Source organism: Channa argus, chromosome 15 (genome assembly GCF_033026475.1).
Source record: "Channa argus isolate prfri chromosome 15, Channa argus male v1.0, whole genome shotgun sequence".
Taxonomy (NCBI): Eukaryota; Metazoa; Chordata; class Actinopteri; order Anabantiformes; family Channidae; genus Channa; species Channa argus.
In genome coordinates this window covers 5,159,322-5,184,852 of record NC_090211.1, presented here as the reverse complement: position 1 = coordinate 5,184,852, position 25,531 = coordinate 5,159,322, and the positions used below count along the sequence as shown (strand labels likewise).

At 42.3% G+C, this 25,531-nt stretch overlaps 1 protein-coding gene across 11 annotated transcripts in view; it reads left to right on the top strand.

The window, feature by feature from the left end:
* LOC137099933 (RNA binding protein fox-1 homolog 3-like) overlaps positions 1–25,531 on the top strand; it is a 380,706-nt gene that overhangs the window by 284,120 nt on the left and 71,055 nt on the right. The window contains exon 1 of one of the 11 annotated variants that reach the window (XM_067477380.1): positions 9,904–10,288. The exons of 9 other annotated variants lie outside the window; for them this stretch is intronic. In XM_067477380.1, coding sequence (XP_067333481.1) covers positions 10,163–10,288 — 126 coding nt within the window. In that variant the 5' untranslated portion in view covers positions 9,904–10,162. Of the gene's footprint in view, positions 1–9,903; positions 10,289–25,531 lie in introns of those variants that run through there. One more of the 11 variants, XM_067477383.1, reaches the window with a different exon arrangement.

Here is a 25,531-nt window from a genome sequence, read left to right as displayed (position 1 = left end):
CTTTTGAGTAAAGTGGAAGTTGATCACCATGGCTTCCTTTTCAACTTTAAAAACCTCCGATGTTGAAGAGGAAGGACATTTGAAACAAAAAGTGAAGTAATGAACAACAGTATTTTTTTTTAGAAAGAGCTCTTTGAGAGACAGAGAGTGATCAGTTAAGTGGAGTATATCAAGGCCCACCCCCGGATAATGTGTGGCGTTTTAGAAATGATCCAATATGGCTGATGCATCAGCTCTGCCTCTCCATTGTCTTCCACCCTCAACAACTCCCTCCCTCCCTCCTCCAACCCCCTCCCATAATGCAATGCAGCTTTTGTTCACTCATTCTTTTAACCGTTTCTTTGGCTGCGAGTTGTCACAGCGGGACAAATTAAGGAAGCGGTAATAGGGTTATGTCAAGTAGACGGAGGTGCCGGCTCTGTGTGGATGCATCCCTCCCTCTGTCTCCATGAAAGGTTACTGCGCTCACTGGGTTTTGTCTCCCCCCGCTGTAATGAGAAAGGCAACAGACGAGCCCCTATCAGTCCTGCAACACCTACTGACAGATAGCATTTAGAGACTGGAGAAAAAGAAGCATTAGGGAAAGAGCGAGTGAGCATCACAGGAAGTAATACAGCAACATGAGCATGACTGATCACAATGGACACGCATGACCAGGAAAAACAATCGCTCTCGTCGGGGGTGCTGCGCTTGAACATTTACCTATATGACACCTTCACGTGTATATACTGTATGTATGTTTGTAATTTTCTCTCTTGCAGATTTATTTCTAGCAGAGTTTGACACTTAAACATTTTCCATTGGATCCAGCGATATTATGCCCTCAACAGGGTGGTATTAAAGGCAGATATCTTTTAAAATATTGAGCAGGGATCACAGCATTTTGGTTCTGTATGATATTACATTCATGACTCCCACTCAGAGATATTACACTCACATTTCTTCCACCTCCTTTGGGCAGAATTTTTCAAACCCCTTCTCTTTGAGCCGCCATCGTTCCGGGGCAGATGTCCGTGGAAAATCTGTATCAGTGCGAGAGTCCCTGTAGCTACGTTTTGATGGCGGTGGAATGGAAAGAATGCAGGAGGAGGTGGCGGGGTCGTTGTTGTGTGCTGCCGGTTATGTGGTCAGAGGGCACGGTTGGATCTTAGGTAACAACAGCAGACGCTCCGGGCACTTCATGCTACACAGGAGGGTTTTATAGCCTAGCAGGTGTCTACACACAAAACACCTCTACAGCGAAAGACGCACCAACAGAAGCACATACACTGAGGGAAACACACTGTGACTGGGACAGAGGCACACACCCACACAAACTTTATATTTAGAGCCTCTATTTAAGTAGCACTTCTCAAAACGCAGGCGCTTACCAAACAGGCGTAAAAAAAAAAAAAGACACTTGTAGAAAAAAAATATAACCTACATAAAACATTCAGCAGTCAGATTTATGAAAAGGCCTTTTAGAACAAATGGTATTTTAGAAGCGATTCAAAGGAAGATATTGATTTAGCAACTGCGACATCCACAGCCTCCAGGCCCCGATGGAAGCTTACTCAGTCCTTTAGTCTGTTAGTCTGAACTTTGATAGGATTGCTTAAGCATGTAGATGGTTAACAAGTCAGGAGACAGACGAGGGGGCAGGAGCTTGATAAGCCCTCAAGCAATTAATAAAATATTATAATATCGCAAATACTTTTCAAATACTATTCAATTTTAATTTGTTTTTTTTTATTGTATTTGCATAAACCAGTGCTCTTCCACTTTGTGATAAAGGTTGATTTTTAGGCTGCCATATGTTTCCACAATGATTTTTTTCTATTTACAAAATTATGAAGGTAAGATAATGTTTTATGTCCACCAAATGCACATTTTACATACATTTTACATAATAAGTCAAGCCGCTGGCAGTTGTACAGTTACAGACATGCATTCACACATTTCCTGACATCTGCTGGCATAGCTGTGGTTTCTTACTCTTCATCTTCTGATATTACGGGTGTGTGTTAGGGGCTGCTGTGGCCCTGTGCATCTGGCAATATTGATGGACCATTTCTCACCCACCACTGCTAAATATGACAGCGTGGTAGCTGCATTGTAAACCTCTGACCCCTCTAGGAGACATGCCGGCATTCACAGTTGTGGGAAATTCGTCTCTGGTTCCCCAACTGCCTGTTTAGAGTAATGGTCAAAGGTATGCCTGCTGGAAGGGAACATTACTGGGTATGACCAATCTGCTCCCAAATGGAATACACTTTATGTCACCGCACCAATCTATGTAATTGACTTCGCTATGGGCTGCAGCTATTATGGTTAGGGTTGCTTTTTGGTGCAGAACATGAAATCTAAAATGCATAACGATGGTCGATTTTGAGAATGATTGCTTTGGATAGATTTGAATGTAGGACATTTTTTTGGGCTATAAAGCACACCTTACATGTGTAATGTGCTTGTCCAGCAGGACATCATGTCAGACATCTTCACATTCATTCCTTGTAGTCCAGAGCAGTGCTGGTTTTCCCTGCTGCCAGGTACTATTCACACTAGCAGTGGAATCAGGGACTGATTTTGGTCCAAGACAACAGGTGAATGCAATTAACTAGGTGGCAAAAGGGAGAAACAGCAGTACTCTGGACCCTGAGGATTGGATTTGAGAACATTGGCCTGACTTATTGATTCTTACTAAACTTAGCAATAGCATTATTAAAGTACTGTTTGGGTGTGTATGTGTCTATGTGTGTGTTCTTGCCCATCTGAATTATAAAAATGAGCAAAAATGCTCTAAAGAAGTTACTATATAAGACAGAATTTACTTATACAACTTATATATATTGAAATATTTCAAATATAAATCCTGCTGTCTGTGGACTTTGGAGAGACAATTGCTACAATTTAGTTAGGTTACACAACCTTCATTGTTAGTTTTATTAATTGGTTTACATCTTGATTTAAATATGTTGGCAATCTCCAAGTAATTTATTGTGTCTGCTGTGCATGATTTGGTAGAATGTTTACCTGTAGTGTAAGCATACTGAGTACAATTTACTTAAATCAAATTGCACCACAGAAAATCAGTGCCAATATTGACAGTTAGGATTTGTAACCTTCCCTGAATTGGTCTAATAATGCACAACCAGGGATACTGAAGGGAGAACTACCTTGGTGTAAACACTAAATAAAATTCTCTGACAATTGCTTAGTCCACAATATATCACTGGATTACCTAATTCTCCCAGGTATCCATCTGGTGTCCAGCAGTTGCAAATTGCCTACTCATCCTGTGGAAACATAGCACTAATAGTCTGTAACAGTATCATTGTTTCATATTAGATTTTGTGTTGCTTTATTGTTAGATTGCTATTAGTGAAGCATGGTTTGATGACTTGTCATTATGTATGTGCTAAGTGGAGCAATTTTATTTATCCTGGTAAATGAGTTTTAGGGATGCAGCAGAGGGTTTAGGGATGGAGAATGATGCAAAGTATGAATCAAACATGTAAACTGGAGCCGTACAAATGTCAAACAACTTACATTTACCAGTGCAGCTCTACATCCATTCAAACCCGTCTCTCTTGTATTAATTTCTTTCCTGCCATTAACTGCTCCAGCCTGGGAAAGCAAAATGGGTGAAATTATAGTATTTGCTGTCTGACACATTAGCCTTACCATGTACCTTCAGTACTCGTAATCTTACATGCACCATGTGACATGGCCCCTCAAGAGCAACTTGCTGCCACTGAATTTTTCATCATTGATCTGATGTGATTTCCATGCTTGGTCGTCGCTCTGCCTTGTCGACTTTCTCTCCATCATAGCTTCTCTTGGCCTAGAGGGCTAACGGGGCGTGAGCCATTGCCCCCATTTGTTGTCTCCCACAATGCCTCGACAAAACCTTTTCCTGTCGTCCACCCACCACCTAGGACTTTCACATACCCCCCTGGCCTCAGTACTTCATGGCCACAAGCAAACCAGACCTTTGGATAAGAGGGTGGTAAAACGCTCAATGTATTGACATTGACTGTCCGCCGCCATAAAGCTCCATCACTCCCTCCTTTCCTTCCTTGTCAAAGCAGCAGGCGGAGCACTGGCACTGTGTGTATGTGTGTAGACGCTGTGGTGTGGAGGGTCGATATATGACGGTGTGGGAGGCAGAGTCAGTGCCCCTCGGCTTCTACTGTGCCTCCTCCGATGGAAGCTTTCGAAGCGTCCTTATATGTGGCTGGAGCTCTGTGAGCGATGGCCAGAGCCAACCTGCTGATCTTAGCACCGGGTGCATTAGTTTGCCATAAAGAAGCAGTGATTGTGAGATGCGGCAGGCGAAAATATATGAGGATGAATGACACCATATAAAAGCCAAGCTCTGTTTCAAAATCCATTAGAGAAGCAAGTGCCTGAGCTCCAAACACAGCAAAAGCCAGCGCCCCACATCCTATCACAGCATCCAATTGAAGCATGGATCGCAGATCACTCTTGCAGTTCCTCCCTTAACTGTCCATTTAATCAAAATTTTTAATCAATGCATTAGTACATGACAGCTTTGAGGGGAGAAAAAGCATACTTCACTTGGTGCCAGATATTGGCATCCAAAGATAGGTGGGAGATGAATGCGGCTCATTTGGTGCTAAGATTGAACAAGTGCTTTTTTTGCCTGTGTATGTGTCTGCAGGCACACTTTCTGCTGGATTTTATGGGCGCAGACACGTGTAATTGTGTGCGTGTTTTTTCTTTGTGTGTTTATGTGCTTCCATGAAAGCTCCAGCCTCCCTGTGGCTCTGCCTCCTAATTACTCAGATCTGCACTCAAAGTGAAGAAATAATGAACGAGAGCTTTAATTATGCCTCCAGACAAAGGATCCCTGATGCCTCCACAACACCGTTGGCACATTGAGATGGGTGAGGGCAGGTTAAACAGGAACCATTTCCTCCGGTTGGAAAAAGCTGGTCAGCCTTGAATGCAGACTAAGCCTACACCCTGACATAATGCCAGAAAGAGCAGATATTGGAAGGGAGGAGGGAAGTCAGAGAAATGGACTCCTTATTTAAAAATAAAAAAAAAGAGATGAGCTACATAGGTTTGTTATCTCTAACAGATATGACACAACCTTTAATTAGCGGGGATCCCTGAAGCTCTGGGCCTGAGATATAATCAGCGGACCTTTAGCGAGAGCACAACCCTCCCCTCTCTGGGTACCCCCGGGGCTGTCTTATCGAGGCATCCTCATGCCCCCTCTTCTACAGCGGGGTTGGCTGGCACTCTGGAGATGCCAGATAATGAGGACGCCTGTCAGAGGGGCACTTCAAGGGTGCCCCTCCAAAGGCCTTGCTGTTTCTCAACAAAATCCGCCAGCACCAAACACTGCTGCTTTGTTTTCGTCAAGTCCTGAGAGGTCTTCGCCGTGTGTCCGATGGGGTGTGTGGGGGGGGAGATGAAGGTAGGGAGAACCAAACTGCCCCTTTTGACTTACTTTTATGCATAATCCCCATTCTGATGTTGGTTTGGTTCACATTCTCTTCTTGTGCCCATTGTCCACTGGTGAGGAGTAACAGAGTACATTTGCTCAACTACAGTACAGTCTTCAAGTACTTTTCTTTTTGTGTTCTTGTTTCTTCATATAATACTCTATTTCAGAGAGAAATGTACTTTTTACACCACTGCATTTATCAGAAAGCCATAGTTACTAGTTAATTGAAAACTGACTTATAACTGATGACATTGGTATTTGTGTGTATTTTCAGGGTTTAGTAACCTGGGGATATTTTACATTCAATTAAAAATGAGTACTTATCTGCTTAAAAAGTAAAATAAATAATACTAGGATTCACTTTTTCTTCGCTGTTTTTTCCCTGGATGTGTAAAGGAGGTTTTGATTGAACTGTTGAATAAAATATAACACATGTACACGTATGTGTGTGTGTGTGTGTTTGTGTGTGTGTGTGTGTGTGTGTGTGTGTGTGTGTGTGTGTGTGTGCATATGTATGCATGTCGTTGTGCATGCACATTTTTGGGCTAGAGTTGCTGGGAGAACTTGGACTCATGTCTCAGTATTTAGAAAATCTTGGTTACAGCCTTGACCAAACCTTTTATACTGTTGGTAGGGTTCAATGTTCAGCTTCATTCTTGCTTTAGTATAGAAGAAACAGGATTGTACCACGAAATGCTGCTGTTCTACGGTTCATGCTGCATACACAGGTAAATAAAAAATGTAAATATTTCACATTAATATGGAATAAACCAAATAAAAAAGGCAAAATAAAATAAAACAGAACAGACTGAACTGAACAAGGGGAATTCGCTCATTAGAAATGCTCTGCATCAGTAAAAACAACATAATAAATTATATGTAACAGACTGTTTAATGCCTTTAAATACATTTTGCTGACATACTTACAAATGTTTACATTTTCGAATACAGGGCCAGTTTAATGGAGTATTGCACGGTGTGTTATTCTTACTTGAATAAAAGACCGGAATACCTCCACTGAAGGAGAGATGGGAGTTAAGGGAAATAAACAGTCATCTCTTATGATGATTAGTGCGAGTGCGCTGTATTGATCAGCGGTCATGCGATAAACAGTGGAGAACAGGAATCCGCCACCAATCGTTTGGGCCCCATTAGTCGCTGCTTGTATTGCCTTTGATTATTGCTGACTGAGCTCCCAGTGCATGTGATGGCTTTTTATTGCCAGAACTGCTGCTTTCAACCTTTTTTCTATTTTTTTTTCATTTTTTATTTTTTTGAAGGGGCACATTAAAATAACACTGGCTCAAAAGACAAATCGCTCCATATCTTCTGTCATGCTGAAGCAGCGTCTCACATACAGTAGAAGGATGGATGTGGTAGTGGATGTTTTTCAGAGGAGATTAAAACTGGATTTAAAAGCTTGTAATGCTCCCAATCAGCTAAATCTTAGAGTAAGGACTCACACAAACACGCCTGCACACACATGCAGACTGCTTGACGAACACATTTAAGTCTTGCCTTGGAGGATAAATCCTGTTCTGTATCAGGCCAGCAACACAGGCTCAGAAGACAGACATGACAGAGTCGACAGTGATGATGAGGGTGATTGTGGTAATAATGATTATGCTGATTATTACAGGGCTGCCACAGCGATGTGGTGATTGCAATGCAAGGTAGCACAAAGGGCGATAGTGACAAAAATGATGATGAGGATATGATGATTAAGATCACTTTTTTTTTTCTTTCGGTGATCAACTGTGAGTTGTTCTCAGCGGTTGTTGATCTTTCTTTAATTGGCAGAAGAGCAATGTGGGGAGTTAACTGAGGATATCTCGACCGTGTGTGAGGGCTTTGATTTCACATGACAAAAAGAACAGGCACCATTGAGAACATTCCAGCAACTCTCTTTGAAGGGAGTGATCTAGCAGTGCTCATTTTAATTATTAACTGGTTGAGACAGACAGAGTGAAAAAAAAGAGCAAAAGAGCAACAGACAGAAAAACACAGAGAGGAGACACAGGGAGATGGATTTCAATGCCAGACCGTTCAGGCTAAACCACGTCAGATATCTGTGATGACTGATCTTTGCATCAAACAGTCAGGCCAATTATCCAGGAATGAGACTGAATAGTGGCAATAAAGATGGCTGCTGGTGGAGGTGAGCATTTATTTGAATTACCGATGTTTTATTAGTCGGATTTCTTTGTGTGGAGTTTGTGAAATACAAGTATGAATGTATAATTACATGTCAGCTATCTCCCTGTTGCCTGCCTGGAATTGTTTAATCTGCAGAGGGAGTGACCCAGAGTGAGTTAATTCTGTATGTGGTTGTGTCTCCCACAGCAGGGCCCCATTATTACTGTCAGTGTAGCCAAAGTAGAAGGTGAGGCTTCAGGTAATGTGCAAAAAGACAGGAAAATGGAAAATCCCTTTTATTTCAGTAACGCCTACAGTGTGGAAGCCGGAGAATCAAACAGAAGAGTTCATATTTAGCTTCACTTTATTATTTGTGTCTGACACCATTTTATGTTTAAGGAGTTTTTATCAGCAGCATCTGAGACATCAGTGTATGCACAGTTCCATTTTTCCCATCATGTGGAAAAAAAATACACTTACGTAGAGATGTTAGGATTTGTGCATCTCGGTTCACCCAAGATGGACAAAAAAAGTTGCAGATTCATGCAGATAAGGATCGTACCTATTTGGCAAAACCATCCTCTAGTGGAAGGTAGTTTATAAAAGAACAAAACACATAAACATTATAATGGAAATCCATACAGCCATAAAAAACACGCAGACTTTTTCTGAATGACCCCTGCAGACATTTGTACCCATGAACCCAGAACGCTTAAGCAAACTACATCTGTGTCAATCTTTTTCATGCTCTTCACCAATTTTGTAGCATTTTTTTGCTGTTGCCATATTCTGGCACAGGAAAACAGTATTCCTGTTCCTAATCCTCCAATCTAAGAGCTCTAATTGACTTAGTTGTTTTTTGGGGGTTTTTTTTCAACCAGGGAAAGCTATCAATGACCCAGATGGAGGCTGTCTGCCTCTAAAAAATGAGTCCATATGTCGTTTATGCCAGCAGGTTATTACAAGCAAAAGAGAAAGTTGGTGATGTACTTACAGAGACAGAAAGTCCCTTACAGTCCTCTAACATTAAAGAAATACGTCATTTAAATTAAACCTAATCTCTTGTTAAGCCAAATCATGTAGGCCTTTTAGGCTTGAACTTGACCAAGTTATGACCAAGTTGTGACATAAACTGTATCCCTAAGTGTTTATAATTGTTATTATTATTAATAACATTGATAATGATTAATTATTATAAATTCCAGCTCTACGGTGAAAAACCTAGAGTATGTGTTTGTTTTGGTGTAAGGGCACCAAGTCAGAGAAACCAGGTAAAAGATAAAAATCATCTTCTGAGAACCATGTTTGATCTGGTGATAGGTTCACCTGTGATACCTCGTGACCACTTACCATTAATTCCCCCTTTGTGGTATGTCATTACATTATGCTCAAGTGTTTAAATACTGTACACATTGCATTGTTTTTTGGACTTTGGAAACATGAATTTTGCGACTTCCTTGTGTAGCACCTTTGCATCTGTGCTGTGACATTATGGTAATGAACTTTATTGTTTCGGATAAGATTCAAGATACATTTCCTCATTTTCCTACAACTTTTAGTTATGGAGTCTCCATAACCAACTGGCTTCCATGATGTAACAAACGTACCTAATGCATTCTCTTTGTCTGTTTTTTTTAAAGCAGAATCAAACAGAATTAATCAAAAAAAGATACATCGAGAGGAAGCTATGACTTGTTTTTCTTGTACAGTTTATCATACTCTACAGAACATGCTTGGCTGGATGCATATTTACAGCTCAGTAGAGGCAAGAGCATATGACGGAAGATGTCATGACCGTGTCTGATAACAGCCTGTTTTTTGTTTAAAGTATTTTCCCCTGGCTTCACCAATGTATTTGCTATACATGTTGTACAGTTTGTGTCCTTGAGCGTGCGCATAAACACACACACACAGGTATAGGAGAGTGGGGTGCTGGCCACAGAGGAGGGGGTATGTTTGCGGGGTGGGGAGGCCGCAATTAAAAGGCAACATGCAGTGTCCCACGAGATGCTAATGCCCAGGATCAGCTGTTCTAATGTCATTCACATCCCCTCTGTTATTCAGCCAGACCCGTTTGATGTATGAATCCAAGGGGGACTTCATCAGTTACCCCCCCGCCCTCACACACCCCCGTCCGAACAATCCACCATTCTCCCTCAATGCTACCACCACCTCTTTTATACCCCCACCCTAACCTACCCAGCCCCCCGTTGGCTCTACAATCCCTCCTCCTCCTCAGCTTGCACAGAACCTCCCCTTCTGTGTCTGAATGCTTATGTTGGCTTTTATCGTGCTCAAAGTAAACAGTCGTGCCAGGGATAGTGAGAGAGAGAGAGAAACAGAGTGCAATAGTGATAAAGGTGGAACATGCATATTGTCTGCGCACCGCTCGCCTCCCTGCTACATCTTCAATAGAGACAAAAAAAGCCAGCAGAAGGAAAATTTAAAAGGCAAGAGGAGGCACAAGAAAGGAAGTGATCTGAAGAGAGAGAGAGAGTGAGTGGGAGCAAGCGAGCCAGAGAGAGAGAGAGGAAGAAAGAGAGTAAAGCGAAAGGATCTCCCTGCTAAATGCGCAAAGCGTCCCGTCACCCCACGCTGAGCTCCATGGCCAACTCCGGCTGCCTGCTGCTCTCCAGCTCCGGGATGCTACCTCACTCGCTCCAGTGTCCCCCTGCCTTCCTCTACCTGCCTGAGGTAAGACTGAATGAAGCTCGCTTTGTCGCCCTCTCCCTCCCTCTCTCCCTCTCTCTCTGTCTCTCTCTCTCTCTCCTCTTTCCCTCAGACTCCATCCAGTCCTTTCATTCCTCTGTGCACTCTTCGCGGCACGTGATAGCATCACACTAGCTTTGTGTTGGTATCCTGAGTACTTTAACCCGCACCCCCCCAATCCCCCCCAACACTTGACTCTCACCCTGCGTGGAAACAATAGGGACGGAGAGAGGGTCATTCCTTTAACCCCCCCCCTCAAGATTTCAGAGTGAAATTGAAGCAGGGAACTAGCGATTAGCGTGAGGACCAAGCAGTGTTTGTGTATATCAGCCGCTTCATGATTCATTGTGCTTGGAAATGTTTCTCGGTCAGTTTGTTGAGCTCAAGTCCCATCACTTCTGTGCTGCAAAGATAAGGCTACTTTTCAGTCAGTGGAAATTGTTTTACCATCTTGCTTTTTTAACGCATAAGGATGTCAACTATCTCTTTAAGTGTATTTTTAATAATCCACAAATTACTTAATTTATTCATTTATTTTTAATTTTTTGTGCTTCTGTGGTGACTAAATATTTGAATGTGTAACCCAATCTGACCCCAGACTGGATGAGCTGCACATTTACAACCCATATTCCTAATGAATTAAAACACACACACAAACACACACTTCAACTTAAACCCCTATACAAATATATCTGTACTCATGTCCAGTGCATTTTAGTTTTGTGATGTGAAAACAAATATTTATCGGCCTCTGAAATATTAAGTGAGGAATTTCAATTTCTTGGCCATCTCCAATCTATTCATCACTGTTTTATGATTATCACTGGTCATACTATTGCTTTGATTGTGAGAATCTTTTACGTGGTAAAGTCAAGTGGTTACAGATAATATCACAGCATTAAACTCACTGTAAAATGACACCACAAATTCTTTATTTGTTGTGAGGATTGTCTTAATTTATCAGAGGACCCACCACGAGCTCCTCAACCTCTTACACACCCCTTCATTTTTCGAATGGTGATCACTACCAAGTGACAACAGTGAATAATTATATATCACTGCAAATTAACATTGATTTTCCTTTTTTTTTGCTTTTTGTCCACCTCCTTTGAAAATTGATTCTGTCACTGATCCCCTTGTTTTGTGAAACATGAAGACTTTAATTTTCTGAGGGGAAGTGAAAACTCAACAACAAGGTGACTCTTAAGAGCCAATGTGCCTGTCTATCTGCTGAATTATTCACATGTTTTAATTCGGCGAGTTGAGGACGGGAGTGCTGTTAGTGCTGGGATGATGGTGAGCTGGGTGGGGGTGGGGTTTGAGCATCCAATTCGGTTTTTACTACCAGCAGCATGTGTTGCAGTAAACAGTGTGTGTTAAGGGGAAATAACGGCTAGGCCGCTCACGCTGGAAACTGCATTCTTATTTAAAATCGTGCTCCTCCCCCCTTCTCCCCCGCCATCATGCTAATGGCCCTCACCCCCGCCCACCCCATCCCACCCATCTGTCCAGAGTAGGCACACCCCAGCGGCCGGCCGGGGACAAGGGACAGCATGTGGAAAATCAGGTGCCACCAAAACACACAACTATAGAGGGAAACTCTTGTTCTTAAGGTAAAATAAGGGTCAGAGATGCACCTATTCTTAAAGCTAGATTCGAATTACATTGTTGTGTAGCGATGATTGGGTTAGTGGTCTGCAAATATTATTTTTTAAAACTAATTTCATTTAAATAATAGAAAAAACATACATACATATTGATTTGTTTTTTTTGTTTTTTAAAAGTTTGTGTTTTTTGCCTTTTAGGGATGTGTTGAATTTATGTGAAGCTGTGCAAAGCTTCTTGAGCTCTACAACGAAAAATGTGACTACATTGTGTTTAGGTGGATTCACCTTACTCTAAATCCCCGATGCCATATCCTCAGGTTGGTCACTAAGACCAGTACATGCCTGTTTTTGTGTGTGTGTGTGTGTGTGTGTGTGTGTGTTTGTGTGCGGTCTGTGTGTGTGTGTGTGTGTGTGTGTGCGTGTGTGCGTGCACCTGTCCACGTGTGTGTTTACATCCACAGTAAATTCCTTTAAAAGTCCAAAACAAAACTGAATTTGAAACTTCCTGTGTGCTTTTTTTTTTGTTTGTTTCAAATCTCTTTAATGTATCTGCAGCTTTTGTTCTTTTTCTTTTTTTTATCTTTGCGGTAAATTCTCACCCTGCAGCGCTGTGAGGGGAAACAACCCTCTGAATCACACTGTGGCCAGCATCTTTACCCCACCATCCCTTTCCTCCCACATCACCCATCCTTCGTAGAATGTAGCCCGTGTTCCCCAGCTGCCCCACACACGCACACAGACGCACACACACACGCACACGCATAAGCCGCCACACCACTCTCCTGCTTCCTCCCCTCGCCACAGTGCAGGGCTGCAGCGTCGCCTCGTGTAAGATGACAGCCAGAGAACAGAAGGGGAATAGATTGAGGTGATAGCCTCTGCCTCACAGTTTGTTTGCATTTCAAATAAGACACTGTATTAAGTTGGGCTCTGAACAGCTTTGCTTATTATGTGTGAACATGGCGCTGCATGATATCACAAGAAGACAGGAGTTTATTACATAAAAGATTAGTGAAGCATACCTTGCCTTTATTTGTGTGCAGCAGTGTTTGGGTGTGTGTTCTCAGGCAGTTTGCTTTGATGCTCTTTGTAGTCGGCTGCAGCGTGTATAAATCCCGGCTAAATGTTTGTTTTCATTAACACAAGGAGAGACTCCCTGCGGTGTGGTGGGAGAACTGTGGGCTTCTGATTACCAAAAAAAAAAAAAAAAAAAGTGGCGGTATCACACCACAGCTGAAGGGCCGTTCCTCTTCTCGACAAGGGGAGAGTTTCTGTACTACACCGCAGGATGATGTCACTTTTCTTCTACCGTCAATTTGTATTGTGGTGGCTCATTTCATGAGTTATGGCGCTAGATATTGAGGGAGTTATGAATTACAGTGTGGTGAGGCTTTTACGGGATGCAATGCTCACTGCTGTAGGGCTGTATTAAAGTATAAATTTATTTATGGTATAAGCCAAAGCTGACGGGGTAGCTCACGTTTGCTCATGGTAGTTAGTGGCTGTCTTCAGAGCCATAAAAACATGGCATCTCATGGATTTTCTATTTACCAGGCACTGGGTGGGCATATGGCAACGCTCGTAAATGTAACTCTATTATCTAAGATGATGCTGTTGGGTGGGAAGCAGGGTGTTACGTCTAAAAAGGAAAAAGCAGCAGTTGTTACTGTCTACATGTCACATCTCTCTCTGTGTCTTTGCCTCGGACTTATCTGGAGATCTCCCATTTTCTAAAATTGCCTTCCTTTGATTTGTAATTGGATTTTCTATCTTGGCATTCCACTGCGCTGATGTCTATTGTTATTGTTGCATCCATTGATTTCTGTTCTTTTTTTTTTCGTTTTTTTTTTTTTTTTTTTTTTTTGTGGCTTCTTTGATCGGGCTGTTTTGAATTTTCCCCTTAACTGTACGCGGCTTCGGTATCATTCTAAATGGTTAGGTCACCTAGAAGAGGCGATCCTTTTATGCCGGCGGATCCTGGGAGGAATTGCCTGGGCTCTCTGGTTTCAGCAGCCTCCTCCACCCCCCCACCCCCACCCCCATTCCTAGTCATGCTGATCTCTTTACTACGACTGTAAAGGAACCGACTCCCTCCCTCCCTGCTTGCACACACACTGATACATCTGGTTAAAGGCAAGGGATGCAGAGAGGAGAGGACTGGGAATACTCGTGACACACTTCCTCCTCGATTCAGGCCTTGATCCTGCCTCCCAGAGCGCCGCTATTCACTGGGACTTTAGATATCGAAGGATTCAAGTTGGAGGTCTCCCGAGAACAGACTAATGCGAACTGCACAGGGACGGCTCCTTCCTGGGGGATAATTATTGTAGGCCAAGCTGTACTATTGACAGATGTAAATGGAGATGTTGTCTGTAGCTGGGGAGGCCTAATAGGTTTCTGTCCCAACATGGACTCTCGTTAGGCCCATGTAGATGCACTGGAAATGTGTTAGAGAAATAAACCCCAGCCTCTTGGGCTTCAAATGGGACTACAGACCACCGCCCCCATCACACGACCTCCTTCCTGACCTTTCAGGAAAAAGGCTTAACACACAGTAGCTGGGTGGGTTTCCATCTACTATTAACTTTTTATGCCTTTCCATCATTTGCAAAGGGAAAGGCTGGTGAGTTTTCATATATTAGCAAATTCTAGGACGAGTGAAAAACTGTATCGAAATATCAAGCATTGTCTGTTTATCTACAGCTTGATGTACCTTATTTCTCTGTGCTATGGAACTGCATTCTTGTCATTAATGCAGTGACACTGGAAAAAGCTTTTCAGAAAATCAAACTATGCATTTGTGAGTAAATGTCTAATAGAACCAGTGGACTTAGGGGAAAGTACCACAACACCAAGATGTCACTCGTAGTACTTTTGGACAGTTGTTAACATTTATAGAATTATGGAAAAAAAACAGACTTATACTATGACCATATGCAACTGAAACTTGGATCATTCAATTAGACATTTGTTACAATCCCTTTTCACAAGCTACAGTATAAGACTTTTTTTCTGTTTTGTTTTTTATAGATAAATGCTGTATTTGAAATATTTCCATTATATCACAAAACGGTACCAGCTTTGTTGTTTTTCTGACAATTTAGTCGAACACAATTCACTCAGATTCAATCAGACACAAATAAAAAAAAACTTAAAACCCAATTTCATGGGCTCGGGAATATACCTCTCAATATGTTCAATGTTTTGGTGTGAAATCATTCAGAGTCTTTCTCTCGCTGCTGTTCAGCTGTTTTGTCCCTTAAACAGCTGATTCATAGCAGCATAACAAAGGCGGAGGGACTGATTGAAATGTTTTCTCACTTTTCTCTGCCCCGGAGGAGAATTGTAAATCACAGCTCAGTCGTTTATTTTGAAATTTCATTTGGTGTGTGAGCGAGTGCTGCCTTGTTCTTCACAGAGACTTCACAGTCAAACTGACTTGTGTGTGTTTTTTTCTTTAGGCTACCCACCGTCTTACTCCACTAGACCTTTGTAAATGGAACAAAATGAAATTTGTTCCCTGTATAGAAGAATGGCACAAACAGTGCAATACATTTACTCACCAACAAAGGTTTTCCTTTGGGGTTTATGCTGTATTTTTAATGTGAGCATAGATATTTGAGCTTACATATGTATGTTTATTTGTCTCCCTGTGAGCAATTCTTGTCATCTGCAGTTGGATGCTTGCAGGGCTTAGCATGCACAACGCTGTGCAGTGCATCAATAAATGTGTATTTACATTTTGCCAATAATGCTAAATATCCTCCAGTCGTTAATGTTGAGCTTTAGCGTGGAGATCTCCTGTCTATATTGCAGACCTATAGTGTAAGTGAATTAGCATGCACAGTGCTGCTGATGCTAATATACTCCACTTCTGGAAAACAAAGCTGCAGATGCAGATGTCCTCACCTTGCAATAATTACCGTGCTTTTTTTTTTTCCAAAGGTGGCAAATTTCTAATGAAGCTTTTAATTAAGATCAGTGTTAAATATTTACTGCTGCTCTTCACACAGAAAGGAGGAAATATCAAACCACAGGAGGTATTTTCTGAGAGTTAGGAAAATGCGGATTAGCGGTGTGATGCCTGCTTTTCCATGCAAATACCAAAATGGTTATTTCTTTGATACCTTAACATTTAAATAATATAAAAACACTGTCTATTAGAGACTTACATTTTTTTTTTGGTTCAACAAAAGACTTTTCAAACATTAACCGTTTTCCAAATTCAGTCAGTCCTTTAAGAACTTACAGACAAAACAAACTAAAGTTGGAATTAGAACATTACACATCCAAGCAGGTATAACATGATAGGCAGTGTTACAGACAACTAGTGAGCACTGCTATGGCTACTAGGCTGTCACGATTAATTATTTCACTAACATGCAAAGGTTCAGGTAAAGACTGGTGGTCGCGGTGGGATGTTCACACTTACTGTTGCCAGTTCTGCATTGCAGTGGCCTTATTTCCAACCCAGGCTGTTTAATACAGTTCAGGAATGTCGGCTGTGTTTTGAAACCTCTGCTGCTCAGTTCGCTTGAATGCTCCTTTAGGCCAAACGGAGACCGTGAGCAAGTAGAACTGGTGAGAGGGAGACGACAAGACAAGTCACAAGACACAACACCTCCCTGTCTTTACGCTGCAGGATCTCTCACTACATTGCACAAACTCACACTCACATACACACACACATGCATACTGTTACAGGAGCATAACCTCACAGTAGAAACCGTTAGTAGCCTTCTCTTTTTTCCCTGAGAATGTAATCTGTCCTGCAAATGGCACGCTAAAATGCTTAAGCAGCCAGACCAGCTTGAGTCCAATTATTTCTTTACTGCAGTATCTTAGCCAGCTGTGATTATTATGTTTATAATGTAGTGTCACTCTCATACTGTCCTTCAAGCATTCTCCTCTCGGCGGGATCCTCTCAAATGAGACGTATTACCCAGTGTGCTGAGTTAACAGAGTGGCCGTACAAGTGAAATAAAAAAAAAAAAAGAAGACGAAGAAGAAGCAGCTATCAGAAGCCATTAAAAGCATTGCACCTTTTTATCACCAGCGGCTTAATGGCAGTGGTGAACGGCAACGCATTATTATTGCTTCTGCTTGTTTTTCCTTCACTGCCTGAAGACACGTTGCTGCTGCTGACAAATAGATCTCCAGGCAAACGCTGAAATTTTGTTTTTCGAAAGGTCATTATCTGTCTTCATCGGAGCAGCAGGCTTGTTGCATGGGAACCGAGTTTGAGGAAATGATTTCTCATATCAAATCAACCCTAAGAAGTTCCTATTTGACTTTTTCCCTATTTAATTTTGAAAGGACTGTACAGTGTACAGTGGGTTTGACTACTAAGAGGCACCCTGGGTCATCTGCTACAGAAGATCAATATTTGAACTATGCTGTTGTGGGTCAGCATGTAAGGGGTGTATAAAATTAAATGGGGCTTGAAATTGATTTCAAGTTCTCCTTGAAAAAGTCCACAGGTATTCTGAAATGACAGGAAGAGCAGAAGTGCCGCAGAGAGGAGATGACCTCCACCCAGGCAGATTGATAATTGTTTTTGTTTCTTCAAATTAAATGGGCCCTTTTATTATTATTATTATTAATATTATTTATTTTTTATTGCATAGGTGGGGGTCCCAAAATTGCCAGTTATGGCACGTTCGTTTTTAGAGACCCAAAGTAATATAAAGTAATGGCCATGGTTCCCAGCAAATCTCCACTCCCTTTAACACTGTGAAACAAATGACTATGGGATGGACTTCAAAATAAAAAATGGGGCCTTCGTTTTAGTTAATCTCAGTTCTGCGTTGCATGAACAGCAGGAGAGGAAAAAAACAGCAAATGCTCACACTTTGTTTATCCGTTTTTTCCTCATGGGCAGCCAAACAGGTACCCCACTGATTACTCTGCTTCTCTTTGGGTAATCTGTAAGAAAGGAGAGAAGCTTGTGTAATTTAGCCCAAATCAGAGCCCTCCTCCTCCTCCTCTTCTTCCTCCTTACTTTTCCTCTCCTTAGATGGAGAGTTTAAATATCACTGCTTTTTCTCGCAGCACTTTGTTAGTGGAGCACGCCTCTGTGTTTTTCTAAAATCATCTATCAAGGTGAGATCTGTGGGAAAGAGCAGCGCCTCAGGCTTCCTCTCTGTGTGCTTATGAGGTTTTATTAGGTCCCACAGGACCACTGCTTTGGTGTGTGTTAAAAACAAATGGAACTTACAAATTACAGATTACAGCCTCCGCAGGCTCGTGCGTCCGCCTCGTAGTGTGTGTTGGTGTGTGTGTAGAGACAGATACAAGTGTGGCCAGTTGATGAAGGAATGAGTTTGTGTGTGTTTGAAAGAGGTGGTGCGAGCAGCCCTAATGTGTTTATGTCCACTGCAGCTGCTGGGTGAGTGCTGCATTAGTGATGGCGGGTCAGAAGCGTTGTTGGGAAAGTGGTGTCAGAAGCAGTTGTCAGGTTGATGATATTTAGTCTTAAAGTGTCAGTTCACTATAAAAAAAAGGGAAAGTGATAGTGGTATCTTCCCATCACCCTTCGATTCTAAATGATGGTTATTACACACCATGTTTGTGTCCGGAAACAGGTCTTTACACAAAACATTGTGTTGCTCACTACATTGTTTCAGTCTAACAAGGAAACATTTTTACTGAACATTCAGTAAAAATTACTCCCTTTTGTTTGCCCACAATATCTAGTCGTGGCATCTAAAGCATAGTTAGCACAGACATTGTGTCCAGTATTAAAGAATAGCTGACTGTGTACAAATTATCCACCTCGACCATCACCTTACAACACCTGTAACGAAGAACCGGCAAAAAATACAAAAAAAACCCAAAGAATATTATGACAATTATGTTTCCTGCAAAATTATATATGCTGAAATCATTTATTTAAATCTGACATTTAGGTGACACGTTTTTTATGCATGAAGATTTTCTTTGGGTTTTCTATCTCAGAGTCGGGAAAGACATCACTGCTGTGGGCCACATATGAAATTCCACTTAGCATCACTGTACCTGGTTGAAGCCAGGAAACTCTTAATTTCAGAAAATCATACATGTTACTAGAGTAAGTAATGAAGTAAATTATTTCTTTTCCCAATTCGGGTGAAGCGACCCTTTAAACTGCAACACACTGTTAAAGCTCAGCAGGGATGAGGATTTTCCATTGCCCACTCTTCCCTATTCATCCCTTTCCTTCTAATTTAATGACTCAGAATTGTAACTCCAACATTGTTATCATTCAGCAATAGCGAGTAATGAATAGCAATTAACGTTTTCAAAGGAGGGAGTAAAGCTTGAGAGACGTGGCTTTTCATCCAGAAATGTTGAAACAGCACAGTCAGGGGAGATACTGTTATGTAGACAAAGGGTCTAATTTATCCGTCCAGCTGTTTTTGGTAAATAACTTTTTTTTCTTTTTCTTTTGCTTCCTGTCACACAGACTACTATCAGTGCAAACATAAGTAATCATTCTAATATCCAACAAGTTCTGGCTTCCTCAATGAACTGTAATAAACAGTAATAAATTACTCCCCACATTTTGTCCAATGATTGCTCTTTCTGGTGCCGGGCGAGGAAGTGCTAATTAACTGGATATGAATGAAATTCTAGGGCAGCATGGTATCAACGGCAGGGAGACAAATGCGATTTAGTTCTGTCGCGAGCGAGTGGAAAATTGCTGTGTAAATTGGAGGTTGTTGCTGCAGAGCGTTTTTCTGTGTGCTTACATTTCATGGGTGAGAATCCAATCTCACAGGGCAGCATGTGCGGACTGCCCTCTCTGATACACTCCACCGTCCTCCACCTACTCTATGATAGCGCTCTAAAAGCTCCCCCAAATCTCTTCACACACACTCACACGCACTCCCACTGACACAGAGAAACACAAACACATATTTCAAAAGGTAAGAGCTACTGTCGAGGCGAGGAGCCGCGCCAGCTGAGGTAAAGATGTAAGCAGCGAATGCCTGGCAATTTGACTCATCTTCCAATTCACCAAATTCCCCTGACACTTGATTTCACGCAACGTAAACAGAGCAAATTCTAATTGTCACACTTGTCCTCTCCTTTACTCTATTTTTGCATATTTTGTGATCGCTTTTACCCGGATGTAGTGGGCACTTGAGCCAGAAGGAGACCACAGCCTCCTCATCCAGACACACGAATTTCACTTACAGTCCCTTTTCGCCTCCTCTCACTTTTTTCATCTGTAGCTGCAGTGGCTGTTTTTATCTATGGGTTTGGGCAGTTTTGGAGAGAATTACGGTGACAGAGCCATGGAAATGATAGGCCGGCAGTGAGATATCTCTGCCTCATAAATTCTACATAGCTCAAGATAATTTACGAGGGAGGTTTGTGTGTGTAAGACAGACAGTGCTCCATGGTATCCATCCACTCCAAAGCCTCCATTCACTTCAGCCCTGCAAGTGCAGTCAATTTATCGAAACAGAATTTATTTTCGCATTCGTTCTTTTCATTCCCAAAGCATCACTTTGAATGATTATAATAATTTTTTTTTACCCTTTATTTTATTTATTTATTTATTTTTGGTCAGAATATGTCTGGGTATTATTTGTTCTGTCAGGATTATTACAGATAAAAGAGCAAACTAATAGATCTTGTGCATTGTGTCTACTACTTTACGACTGAGAGGCCTTCGCAGTGAGGTTTTCTGCCATCAGCAAAGGTCATCAGTTCCCCTGATTGTGCTATATGAGCGTGAAGCCAGGCCAAAAGGCAAGACGGCTCTGACATTGGTAATCATTATTCATGTATATTTCTGTTTGAGGGCGATTACCTCTCTGTATGTAATAAACTAAGAAACATTTCTTTTTTAATTCCACAAAGAAATCAAGAAAGCATCTTTGCAACAGTTGCTAAGGTCCGGTAAAGACTTTGGATCTTTTTTCTTTGAAAGTTTCAAAGACATTGATATTGCTCCTGAGAAAAGTATTGGATTTTCTTTCCTTATTTTTTTTTTTTTTACTTATTTAGTTTGCATTGTTCATCGTCTTTTCCCTTACAGACTGTCTCACTCAGTTTTTATTTATTTTTTTGTTTTGTTTTCTTGACAAGGTCTGAATTCCATCTCCTACATTAGAGCCTGATTCAATGAACAGAGTATGACTGCAGCCCAAAGGCAATAGAAGTTTACAACTCAGTTAGCACCACGCTCTGTGTCTCTATGCAGTTAGGTTAGGTTAGGTTTTAGGCCTTGCTCTAGTCTTTGCTCCCTCCAAAGCCTCCTTCAGTAACACCTTTGCACTGTCTTCCACAATGTCGATTTAGAAAATGGATGTCTTTGCAGGGAGAATCACCCCTTAAGGGACTGACCTTAAAGTCCACTGGGTGCGGTGCAGCAGAGTTTGTACATGAAGAATCACTCACTTGATCTTCATGTAAGACAGTTGCTCAGGGGGGTGCGAGGGGGCCAGGAGCTGCACGTCAGCCGTGTGTTTGTGTTTGAAGAATTCTCCATAGGTTTTCCAATCAGTGCCAGTATTCCCAACACGGCTCTGATGTCAGCGCACCTGCTTATTGCTGTGGCATACCTGTGTCGTTTTAACTAGACAGGATGCACAATGGAAGCAGACAAGGCTCTTTCACAGGGGAGTTAATCTAATCTACTCCCACTCAACTTGGACATTCGCTGTCACTGACATGCCAGCGTCATCTCCAATAAAACAGGTGAAGGCAGAGCACGTCTACTGTGGCTCTGCAGGTAACTGGGGCTGGCACTCTGCTGGGCTTTTATGTTAACCCTCCCTGGGTTGCTTCCAATCATTATACACGAGCATTCATTCTCAATTTGGGCTACTCTTCCAGTCAGTTATTTTTGCTGTCTTCTCATGTCAGAGAAGAATCCATGATGCCAATGACGGAAGAGGTTTCCAAAAATATGCGTAAAGTCACGGTTGCATTGTAGTTTTGTCAGGTGTTTTGGGATTTTAAATCCATCACATGGCAGATGTTAACATACCTTCTATTTCTTTTCTCCACTTTGCTATCTCTGTGTAGATGTGTGTGTATGCATTGTGTGCACACAGGTGACGAGTCAGTGATTCGAGTGCTGAGCAGCAGGTTATTTCCTCTGAACCGGGGCCCTTATTTAATGGTAATTGTAGCAATTAGCATGCGAATGAGGGAAGAATTGGATAATAGAACTAAGATAAATATTGATGTTAATTCACACTGGAGGAGTAGTGTGTGTGTGTGTGTGTGTGTGTGTGTGTGTGTGAGTGAAGGGAGGGGGGGGGCACAAGTTCCTGTAAATTTATCCTGAACTCTAATTTGCATGCATTAATGCAGGGGCAATTACGACCTCAAAAAACATCAATGCTTCTGATGTTAAAAATAAATCAATTACTCTACAGAGGCAACTATGTCATATCAGGAGAAAATGGATCCAGGCCTGGAGAGGTGTTTTCAACTTTCCTCTCTCGGTCTTATTTACTTTGTTGTTTAAACCAGTTACCAGCTGCTGGAAAGGTTAAATGACATCCATCAACTGTCAGACAGCAGACCTGGGGATGAGGCTTTTCATTTTGACTTTGTAATAACTGCAGCTTTGCTCACAAAATGAGATGGATGACCTTGCGTGATCGGTTTTGTAGACTCCCCAAAGCCTTCTCATTGCAGGTGATAGGACTGTGTCATTTTCTCCACTGAGACATTGTGGTGTTTCTCCTGTTGGTAGGATAAGGAAGGAAAATGATGGGGCATGTAGAGAGAGGTCGCATGCCTGTGTCTGACCACTGGTCGCCAGAAGTGACCTCGGATAGCTGATACTAGGACCAGGGTCTTGCTGAGCCGCTGTGATTGAGCAGTTGTTGAGGTGAAAGTAAAAAAGCACACTCCCAAAAAGGCAGCTGCCATCAGGACATTGGCCTTTGTCTGCAAATCAGCAATGTGCAATCGATGGGCCATCTCAACCTCAATTGCACATGCTTGTACGAAACATTACGATTGTATGCTAGTCAAAAATGCACGCCAACATTCACATCAGCCACCCCTGTCCTTGTGCACCCCTCTTCTGCCCCCACCTGCTGTTTTTTAAAAGAAAAATGTGAGAGAAGAAAAAAGCGAGGGAAAGAGTGCAGTGCCAGGGGCGGGCGGTGGAGAAAACCTCATTTCTTCCGGCGTGCTGCAGTGAGTGGGTTATTGAGGTGGCTGTAATTTGATAAGGAGAGGAAACTCAATGGACTGTGAGCAAGTCAGCAGTTTGAGGCCAGTCACATTTCTGATGTGTTGTGGAGGTGGCGGTGGTGATAGTGGAAGAAGGGATAGAGGGGGGAGCTAGAGAGGAAGTGAGGGAGTCAGCGAGAGGCAGAAAGGAGAATGGGAGGCCAAAGAATGGCTTGAGGAAGAGAGGAGAGTGGGGTTCCCTAACATTGACGGCCTTTCCACTCCTCGATGGGAACAGAAAGGAAAGGAGGAGCAACACATACCCTTCTCAGGTCCGGGCCAGAGGCACATTCCCAGGCAGATGGCCCATATACATGGGCTCGATCACTTCTAATCTGGATATCTCCCCACAGAGCCCTGCCAAACCCTTCCCCATTATATTTCAAATGCTCACGCCTTTATCCGCACCTTTCAGTCCGTGCTCTGAATTTCCACTCTCCTCGCAAAGTCACTTTTTGTTGTTGTGGCTGTTTCTCGCTTGCTAGATAAGAGACACAAGTGTGATCAGCGGAACCTTTGAAGTTCCCATAAATAATCGGGTAGCGTGGCCCACTCCGGAGCCCTCAGCTTCCAGTTCAGATCAAAGATTAGCCTCACGTCTGCCCCAGCACTGGAATAAAGAACTTTATTGGATTCCAAAAGCTGGGCAAGCAGGCCCTTTTCTCTCTCACTGTGAGTCCCTCGTCAGACACAAGGCCCGAAGACTTTCACACGCAGCCTATCGAGCTGTTTGTACTCCCAGGATCCACAACAAAGAGAAAACAAGAAAGCCTGAACAATGCTGCCTTTTTAATCAACACCACGTTCAGAGGCAATCAGCAACCAGGGCGTGATGTCTGAGAAATCTCTTTGTGAAAAAAAAAATAGGACAGGGGGATTTTTGAAGTTACTGTTAAACAGGCTGTAAAATGCTCCCTCAGACCTGTGGGGCATTTGGATCTGGTAAGCCCATGCAGGCAGTCAGGACTGTTCACACATGAGCAGGCTCTCTCATCTGGCTGAGGGCGAAGTCAATCTGGGTCCCGGTGTGTGAGAATGGCAGCCCACCATTCAAAAGGTCGGCACTGGGCCTCTCTGGCTCGTAGTCGCACATCTATCTGGGTATGTTGCCGGACTACACTCCAAGTTAGAAAACTGGCCCTAGCCAGTTCTCCATTTCCCAACTAAAGTGAATGCCGCCAGCATTTAGATGTCTGAAGAACTGAAGGGTAGGCCGGTCTGTTGTTAGCTGGTTAAAGACAGGGCTCACTGAGCCTTTTGTGAGGGATGAAAAACGATGTCCTTTTGGATGCTAGACTGCTCTTAGTAAGAAACTACTGAGGAGGCTGGGGGTTGCAGTTCATTCAAACCTTCAGAGAAGCAGAATTATCTTCTATGCATCTGCCACCCGCCACCTTTCAATAAGTCTTCAGTACCACTCAACACCAAGAGTTACTGTCAAGACTTTACAGGTCTACAGGAGCATCGGCAATACTGTGTAAAACATTAATAGGCCTGTTTAATATCCCTATCCTCCATTGCTGCAGCTCTCCTAACATTGCACATTTCTGACAATAGGTAATACTCAAATCTCTCTTCCAGAGCCTAAATCCCCATAAAAACACATCTCATCATGGCAGCTGTATTCTCTGGGGATTTGATGTTCATGTCATGAAAAGCCATACTGTGCAAGCACACTGAAGCGCCCACGCACAGATTAGGCTGGTCATACCAGCTCTTTCTCAATTTTCACATTTTTTTCTTTATTTTTTTTCCTTTTGAATTATACTTGGTAAACAGCTGAGGATTGTACCAAGGGGAGGGATTTTATGAGCAGAAGAAAATGTAGTGATAATAATAAAAAAAAAAAGGAATCACTGCAAGATGAAAATTGTTTCAACCTGAAAACCCTTTCAAAGGTGTACAGTATAGAGGGAGGCTGACCGAGCCAAAGGCAAGATGAAAAATAATTCTGTCAGCAGACACTTTCTCCCTACATCACCCCATTGCACTCCTAATTGATAAATGATGTCTATTCATTTCATCAAGGTCAGCGTACAATTAAAACATTCATGATTTATCAACCAATGAACAGAAACCAAAATCAGCAGGGATTGCAGGCAACAAACCTTGCTGCTTGATGACTTGAACACACACTGTAGAGGAGTGTGACCCGAGCAGCTCACAGGGGATATCAAATAACACCCAGTCCAGAGTGACACTCTGGCTCCTGCTGCTCCCAAGCGTGTGGCTTGATGAGTTATCAAGCACATACGATACATCTCAATCGCCTTCTGTAGTTTGTATTTTTCAAATATGGTAATGTTTGTGTCTGTGCTACTGAATTACTCTGCTATTTGTTTCTCACATCAGCAAGATGAGAAGATATTTATGGAAATAAAAGAAAAAAAAAAGCTCAGGCTTGAAAAATGGATTAGGGTGATGGCGAGAGCCC